At 37.4% G+C, this 9178-nt stretch overlaps 1 protein-coding gene across 3 annotated transcripts; it reads left to right on the forward strand.

Annotated features, from left to right (window-relative positions):
* Positions 1-561: 561 nt before the first annotated feature.
* LOC132279766 (ABC transporter I family member 1) lies at positions 562-7837 on the forward strand. 3 transcript variants are annotated; one of them, XM_059781806.1, is made up of 3 exons: positions 562-855; positions 1038-1246; positions 6667-7837. In XM_059781806.1, exon 3 carries the CDS (start codon positions 6842-6844, stop codon positions 7523-7525), a length of 684 nt encoding a protein of 227 aa, XP_059637789.1. In that variant the 5' UTR covers positions 562-855; positions 1038-1246; positions 6667-6841; the 3' UTR covers positions 7526-7837. The 3 variants fall into 3 exon arrangements, with proteins under 3 accessions (XP_059637789.1, XP_059637790.1, XP_059637791.1); XM_059781807.1 differs by lacking the exon at positions 1038-1246 and having other exon boundaries at positions 639-855; XM_059781808.1 differs by lacking the exon at positions 562-855 and having other exon boundaries at positions 1046-1176.
* The last annotated feature ends 1341 nt before the right edge of the window (positions 7838-9178 follow it).

Below are 9178 nucleotides of genomic sequence, written 5' to 3' on the forward strand. Positions count from 1 at the left end.
CCAGAAGGCGTGGATACAACCGCAGCGCAAAGGGTCACCAAGCCATGCTCCGACGTCTAAATAGATGAAGACTTCACATATAGCTAGTTCCTTGTGCAAAGTTTGTTTCTTGAAATTTGAGAACTGACCCATCAAATCAAAAAATCAATTACCATAAATGAATCTAAATTCCTTTCAAATTGTCACTACAACAAATATGAGACAGATTTTTTTGACCCAATCACAAAAAAACGATATTTCTGACAAAAGAAAAAAATTGTCACGAAAAATATAATATTTGTGACGGAAGAAAAAAATTGTCACGAAAAGAAGGTATTTGTCACGGAAGAAAATAAAATTGTCACAAGAAAAGAATACTTATGACAGAATAAAGAAACTATTACAAAAAAATTGACAGAAAAAAAAAATTATTTGTGACAGGTGCTTCAATTTATGCCACAGATGATTTAATTTTTTAATTAACTTTAATTTTTTACAGTCTCAAATTTTTTTTTAGTGGTGAGGGAATAAATATCCTCACGACTCTCATCCAGTCAAATACTACCGGAGTCACTTTTACTCGGTGCATTAATCTCAGATTGAGGGTATCTTATCAGGTCACTCACTCACCCACTCAGTACAAACCTTGTGACTCACACTATTGCGAGCCAACTCACTCACTCGGTTCACAGCATCAAAGACGGATATCAGGTATCGCTCTCATTCATGCTCTCTCAACGGACTGAATCTCTTCTCTCTCCTCGGCATCGCCCGACTGAATCTCTTCTCTCTCCTCGGCATCGCCGGTCTGAATCACCTCATCCACTTCCATTGCCTCTCTCAAATTACTCGCCGATCAATTCCGGAGAACAATCAGTGAGTCAAAGAACGTCATTGAAAGAATTTCATGTTGTGGTTGTATAATAGATTATTGATTCTCAATGTATATATAGTAGGTTGCACTTGCGACTGATTTGAAAGATTTTTTTGAGTTTGATTTAGGGCTGTGAAATTGGCTTCGACTGATTTGAAAGATTTTTATTTTTATTTTGATTTAGGGCTTTGAAATTGGCTTCAAAATGCAATAGAAAGTCAATGTTGCCTCTCAGTTCCACCATTAAATCAAATCTTCAAACATCTCCAGCTTCTACTTAGCAGATCCACTTCGTCACCTATCCACAAATTCTTCTTTTCCAGGTTCCTTTCTATATATCCAAATTCTGTGATATATGTACATTGCAGAGTTGAATATTTGCTTATTTTAAAGGTATGACTTCAAAGTTCCTTGTAAGATTGTTTGGTTCAAGTGTCTACTTTGTTCTTGCTGTTATGGAGTTATACAATAAATTGTGCACTGTGTGGTTTGTATTATATTTATACAAATTAGTATTCCACTTCTAAATTATCATGGATTTAAGTCCTTGAAGAATCAAATATGAAGTGATCTATATTTTACCACAGTAGCTAAATTACATGGTCCAGCTAGAAAATCTCTGTTTGTTTTGTCGACCAGGAATTGAGTACCTTGCCGCATTGGCTGAGGCTCTTACATCTAACCTGATAGGGAATGACTTTATTTTGTTGAACTTTGAATGATGAGTTAGTATATCCCTGGGCATTATGGAAGAATATAGAACAAGTATTAAATAGCATTCACAACCTAATAAATAGCATTCATTATTAGGTTCTGATAACATTTTCAATTGAACCTCTTCTAACATATTTCGAGCTGCACATTGGTATGTATGAACACGTACTGTTGTTTTCCTCCATTCTCTAATTTTAGTCTCAACATTATGAAGCTTTTCAGTCAGAAATATGTAGGGTCGCCACAAACACTGATTTCCCAGGCCGGTCTTTTGCGTGACTAAACTAATCATCAAAGATTTTTCTTTTTAATAATAATAATTTTTTTTTTTTTGGGGGGGGGGGGGGGGGGGGGGGAGAAGGTGCTGATGTGTCGGGACTAAGAAATGATTTCACCCACATCGCCGATTGAGATTTTGGTAAAATTCAATCAACGATTTCACCCACATCGCCACCATCAACGATTTCACCCATATCCCCATCTCTCTCTCTTTGTCTTTCACAAATACACACTCCTAACCGGCAAAACCATTTCATCATCATTCTCTCACACATACCCCTAAAGCAGCAAACCCATTTCCTCACCACTTTCTCTCTCCTCCAAACTTTCTCTCTCTACACTCTCACATCTCTACAATCGTCTTGATCCATCTCATCTTCCTCCTCATAACTCTCACCACTCTCTTCAACGCCGTCACTTCCGAGTCCAACTCGGACTGAGTCGCAAAGTCTCAAACCACCTTCGCACAGTTCGGCATCAAAGCCCTCCCTCACTATCTGAACAGCGGTAGGGAAGCGGCGGCGGCATAGAGCTCTGAAGAAACCACCGACGATGATGATGAACTTAGAAGACGCCGGTGAGTTTGGGCGAATTTTCCGGCAATAATGAACTTACAGGCTGTGGACAAAGAGCTGACGGGCTACTGCCCGGTGAGCCGCCCTCTTGAGCCGTTGGAGGACTTAGCGAAATCAACAATTTTGCGAAGCGAAATCAACAATTTTGCGAAGAGAAATCAAGCAATCATCAGCATGGTTGTTGATTTTTCTGATCGATTGAACTACTTCTTACTTTGAGATTGGAGGAGGTAATTTGGAGGAATGGTCAGATTCTGGCGGTTGATCGGATCATAGGTGGATGAGATGGCGGAGGGTGAGGTTGGGGACGAAGTCGGTGGTGTCGAGGATCTGCATGGTGGCGGGACAGGTGTTGTGGCCAGATTAGAGCCGGGTTTGGATGCTGGAACGGTCGTAGGAGACGCCGGTAAAGATGAGAGCTTGCCGCTGGAGTTTGGTTGATGGGTTGGGTTCTTTGGATCTGTAGATGAAGAAGTCGATGGACTTGAGACGTTGAAGAACAGATGGTGAGGTAGCGAGTCTGGGTGGTTGTTGTTGATGTGGGTCTTCTTGGGTTTGTGGTTGTTGTCTCTGGATTGCTAGGCTAGAGGTGAAGAAAATGGTGCCGATCATGACGTTGATGGTGACAAAGGGTGATTGGTATCATCGGGATGGGTCTGTGCAGAGAGAGAGAGATTGGAGGAGAGAGATGGCTAATGTGTGAAGTATTTTGCCGACGTGGATATTCCTTTCTCTCTCCGGGGCATTGGTGTATGTTGAGGGTAGTTTGGTCACAAAAATAGTCAACACGTGGTCAAAGGGTAGCATAGTCATTTAACACCTCAAAAGTACTTTGACCCCACCAAAAATTGACATTTGGGGTGTAAGTGAAATGTTAAACCATTAATTCAAATATAAGTGAAATTTAAAACCAAAATCTTCATCTAGTTGAAATATGGCCTAACCTCAAGAGGTGAGAGTAATTTGCCCTAAAATTTAACAAAAATCAGTGTCTTTCAACTCTTATAATGGATTTCTAAGGAAGGTGTATCTTATAGTTGTGAAAGTCATGAAAGTGTAAAGAAGCAATAAAGTAATTAATAAAAAATGTTCAAATCCTGTAAATTAGGCATGGAAGGGGTTTGATTTCCATATATCCACTCATATAGTGCTTTTTGTGTGAGTGGATTTGATGGGGTAACAGTATCATATTCGACAGTTGTGATTGCTCATGTGTGTGGATTGCTAGCACAGGTTGAAAACTAAAAGTGAAGTATAATTGTGTAAGCTGAGGACAATTGAGTGTGAATATCATTACTAAAATCATACTTTGAAAGGCGTAACATCGATTGGGGCATGAACAGGCAGTCGGCGACAGCAATGACTACGGTTACATTTGTGGCGTCGACTATCTAAACTGTAAATTGCTTTACTAAACTTGCTTTAATTTTGGGTATTTAATCTTTCTCGACTTTTTTGTTTTGCCTTAAAAGACCCAAATATGGAAACCCAGTTTTGGGTACCAAGTATTTGATGTTTGTGTCTGACCTGTGTCAAAGATGGTTTCTGTTCCAGATGTTAGAAGTGAAGGTTCTTTATTTTGTGATTGTAGTATATGTATGCTCAGAGCCAGCCATGTTCAAAGTGTAGATTTGCATATGGTAATGGTATTAGTATGCCCTGCTCACCTCTATCATTGAACTCTTTGGTGAATGACAATTGTTCGATAAAATGCCTCAGTTAATGTAGTTATTCCAGCTGGTAATATCTTATCAGGGGGGAAAAAAAAAACCTAGTAATTCATGGCTTTTGAGATGAAATCAATAGTGAATCAGATTTCGGAATTACTGTTACAAGCTATCTTGTGATTTCATTGACAAACTGAAGTAAATGAGTGTGAGTTATTGACCATGAGATAGTCTGGGCTATGTTGTGATTTTAGTTTGAGTAGTGCTATTGCGAGCGCGCGCTCGCAATAGCACTCACACGCACCCCAATTTCAGCCACAGGATAAGTTTTTTCTAGAGATTCGGGACAACTAAGGAAAATAGAAGCCTCATTTTCTCTCTCTTCTCATCACGTTTGGTCTCTTTAACCCAACTCTCTCTCTCCTGGTTAACTCTCATATCACTTTTCTCTCTCTCTCTCTCTCACATTGTCTCTCTCAAAACCGGGTCTCTCTGAAAATCCTTTCCCAGAGAGAAGCTGATTGGAACATCAGTTAACAAATGAATTAAAAGATTTCATTTTTTTCATACTCTCCCTCTAATCTTTTGATGGTTTGCTCAGAGAGAAGGAATGGAGAGAGGAAAGGGATGGAAGAGGAGATCACGACCATGCTTTAATGGTTACTTTGTTATTTTAAAATTTTGCAATTGCAACTGAGTGTGTTTAACATTTAGAAAATTTGAAAACAGAAATTTGAAAGAAAATAAAAGTCTATACATAAATAAAATGGGGGATGGACTATGAAGAAGAAGTATCAGCTCCTCCACGCTTATATATATATATGGAGAAACCAAGGTTGATTTAAAGATTGTACCTATGGATAAATAAATAAATAAATTTATTTAAATAATTCGGATGAATATCACATGTAAAGACTGGTTTCAATTTTAATCAAAGGTTTGAAAGACAAAACATGAAGAAGATTAAATTTCTCAGGCAAAAATGCTCTTATAAATGAATAGCCTGTAATATTAAAAGTGTTTGAAACAAATATTGAACTTCATAAAACTAGAACAGAAACAGGTAAATGTGGTTACAACTTCAAACATTGAAAATCTGGAAGGAATCAATGATAGCGTTCTTCAATTTTTTCACACCCAGTTCAAAGCCGTCCTCTCCATCATCTGTTGCTCTCCGCCACCGGTAACAACAGACCCACCTCTTACTGGTTCCTTCCTTTGCTGCCTTGCCAACTCGCCGACCAACTCTTTGGTCCTTCACTTCACTGGACCGTTCTGAAACTCATCGAGAAATCCCCATGGTCTCTGGTCCTCCACTCTTCTCTGACCTTCTCTTCTTCTTCTATTAGGACGTCGCCTCCTTTAGCAGCTTCTTCTCCGTAGCTGTCTTTGTCTCGGCCTTGGGAGCCATTTTAGAGAGAAGAGAGAGAAAAGTGATATGAGAGTTAACAGGAGAGAGAGAGAGTTGGGTTAAAGAGACAAAACGTGATGAGTAGAGAGAGAAAATGAGGCTTCTATTTTCCTTAGTTGTCCCCGAATCTCTAGAAAAACTTATCCTATGGCTGAAATTGGGGTGCGCATGAGTGCTATTGCGAGCGCACGCTCGCAATAGCACTACTCTTTTAGTTTCATTAACTAGCAATAGCACTAATCTTTTAGTTTCATTAACTAGGCGATGTAGCCTATGTGTTACAATTATCTCTAATTACATAGCTAACCTAACCATGCATGTATAGTAATTCAACTGTTAAAAAACTAGGAAGAATAAATCTGTTTTTTTAGCAAGCCTGCATTTGAAAGAAATTCAATGACTACTTTTTTATGTATCATAGAGCTTGCTACTTCATATTTCTACTATTTAACTAAATTATTGTCATTTTGTTTCCACTTGAGCATGATTTTGTGACGTAAGAGTTTGTATTATGGTATTATACATCGTGAAATTTGCATTGCTCTCTGCTCTTAAGTTTAAACTGTAATTACTAATGAGTTGCTTTTAGTAGTAGAGTGTTGCCTTGACAGAGCGCATTAGATAGTGTTCTATGGTATAAATAATGGGGGATTAAGGTTCTAACATTTTTTGCCCAAAACAAGATACTTGAACTGTAAATGACTAAAAAAAAAAGGCGGAGAATTGAAAACTGTCAGCTGCTTTAATTTTCAGCTGAAAATAAACGGCATGAAGTGAAGGCGGCAATACTGACTTCCTACTCATCTATAATCTATGGGGTTGATATTTAATAGTGGACCTCAGATACTTCAGTCTCCAGAACCTCTTTGAATGGAGCATTTTTGCAGGTTTTTGACATACTCAGTAGTATTGTTCGCTGACTTGGGCGTTGCATTTTGCTAATTTTTCTTTTTCTACTCTCTTGTGCATCCAAAGCATAAACATAAAATTTTTATTAGACTGGCAGATGACCTGTTTTTGGCTCACTATGTTCTTAATTAGAACTTATTTTGAATTATTCATTTCTTGATTAAGATGCTGATTTCATACGATCTTTCACTTCAAATCCATCAGACGATTATTTGATTTTTTTTTTTCTTTATTTTATTTTATTCATATTTCTGACAGGGAATTCCTTGGTGGCAAACGCCAATTAGCTACTGTAAGCATAAAATCAAACAAGGACAGTTACGGCTTTTGGATTCTGACATTACCTTCCCTCACTCCTTTCCCCCACCCAGTTTTAATTTTAACCTTCCTCTTCGCAAAATACTTAACCATAAATTTCCATTTCCAAACCTCAATGTCTCTCAGGAAACCCCCACTCCCTCGGCTCCTCCTTAACCAGGTCTCATGCATGAGAAATGCACAACAAATCCTACGACACGTAAATGTCTCCATTCATGATGGTGGTGCTCTTGTGCTGATGGGCACCAACGGTTCGGGCAAATCCACTTTCTTGCGCATGTTAGCTGGATTCTCTCGACCCTCAGCTGGTGAGATCCTCTGGAACGGTCATGATATAACTGAATCAGGGGTTTTCCACCAGTACAAGCTTCAGCTCAACTGGCTCTCCCTCAAGGATGCAATCAAAGAGAAGTTCACAGTCCTCGACAACGTTCAGTGGTTTGAAGTTCTTGAAGGCAAGCAAGGGAAGTCTCTGCCTGCGCTAGAGCTTATGGGGCTTGGAAGATTGGCAAAAGATAAAGCAAGAATGCTCTCAATGGGCCAACGGAAAAGGGTGCAGCTTGCAAGGTTGCTGGCAATTGATCGGCCAATTTGGTTGCTAGACGAGCCTTCAGTGGCATTGGATACTGAGGGGGTTAAGCTGCTGGAGTATATTATTGCAGAGCACCGAAAGAAAGGAGGGATTGTGATTGTGGCCACACATCTGCCAATTGAGATTGAGGATGCAATGTATTTGAGGTTGCCACCAAGGTTTCCACGAAGGATGACTCTAGTAGACATGCTTGATCGAGGTGGTTAGAGAATGGAATTGGTAATGTAATTAAACCTGCAAGAATTGGGATTGAACTATAAGAGGCTTTCTGGAAGGTGCAAAAGTTTAGCAAAAAACAAAAGCTTTGAAAGCTCGAACAGGGAGAACTGCAGTCCTCAATATGGAGGCAGTTCCTTTGCTTGAGAGTTGAAGGAAATTGTAGTTTCGTTGTCCATTGCATTTGAGAACATTATATATATATATATTAGTTGTTGGTGATTTCATGTAATATCTTACTGGATTGAAAAATGCCGATTACTTTGGATTTGAAATTCTGATATTTGGATTTATTAAGGTAAATTATTTGGTCGGCTGGTTGCATGACTAAAAAGGAGAATTGATTAGAAAATTATCTCAGAACCTTTTGAATTTGAAACTAGCATGCCATTTGCAGATTCATCTTGATTTGGTCTGTACTAAAAAGGTCTCTCTATATACCGTTTGTGATAAAATTGATACAAATGCGAACCATTGGCAACATCTAATTCCATAATTTGCATGTTCATTTTGGTGGGAAATTTCTTGTTTGTGGGCTATTAACCATTTCATATATATTTTCAGTGATTTGAAAACTTCTTGTGAAATCAATAAGCTAAATAATTCATGGCAGAAGAGGTTTCTGGTTTTTTTTTCGGTTGAGAGAGAGATGATGGCTGCGGTTGAAAGGATTAACTATCGCGGAGGTGAAGGAGGGGTATTTTAACTTTAGGTTGTGTAAGACAATTTCAAAGGAATGTATTAGATTGTTAGTACTAATTTGATTTGTTTGGTCTGATGTTTCTCAATTCAAGAAACAAACTTTCTTCTACTCAGAGGGACTTTTGAAGGACTTTTATTTTTATTTTTATTATTAAAGGACTTTTGAAACCCACAGATGAATTTGTTGGTCTTGAAAAAAAAGTAGAAAAATAATGGACAATACTTAGGTCCTAACTGATGTGGGCCAATACAATTTAGACACATGTTTAAATTTTAATTTTTTTTTAATAAGGGTTATTATTCAACTTCTTAGTAGTTAAACACAAATCCAATTTTTTTTTTTTTTTTTTTCCTTTCCCTATTTAAGATTTTTAGAATCTCTCTTTTAACATGACTCCCTTCTCCCACAAATCTTCATACCCAAACTCAATCTGAAATCTTAATTTATCTATATCAATAAAAAAAACACAACTTTTATTCAATACGTAAAACAATATATAAACCAATAAAAGCTCATAAATGACACAAAACTGCACCAACCAGCATTCAAAAACTTTTAATATATATATATATATATATTTTTATATTTTCCACCAACTAGAGAAAGAGGAAAAAAAAAAAACCAATCATTGGCCCTGTCAATTGAAGGCGTTGGGAACTTGGAAGGGATGTAAAAGATAGATTTAACTAGACCAAAAACTATATATATATATATATATATATATATATATATATACAATAAAAGCTCTATTCAAATATAGATTAATATCAAATTTTCCTCTTATTCCTTCCCTGTTCAACACTTGATACACTATATTCTTCAAATAAATTTAGTAATTTTTCAATTTGGGTACAAAAACAATCGTATTCTTTTGGAAAAAATAAAAAATAAAAAATAAAAAAATCTTTGGGATTCATGGGTAATGAATATTTTAAAAAAAA

This window comes from Cornus florida, unplaced genomic scaffold (genome assembly GCF_030987335.1).
Source record: "Cornus florida cultivar Cherokee Brave unplaced genomic scaffold, ASM3098733v1 CherokeeBrave_3.0.0_Hap2_Chr10, whole genome shotgun sequence".
Lineage (NCBI taxonomy): Eukaryota > Viridiplantae > Streptophyta > Magnoliopsida > Cornales > Cornaceae > Cornus > Cornus florida.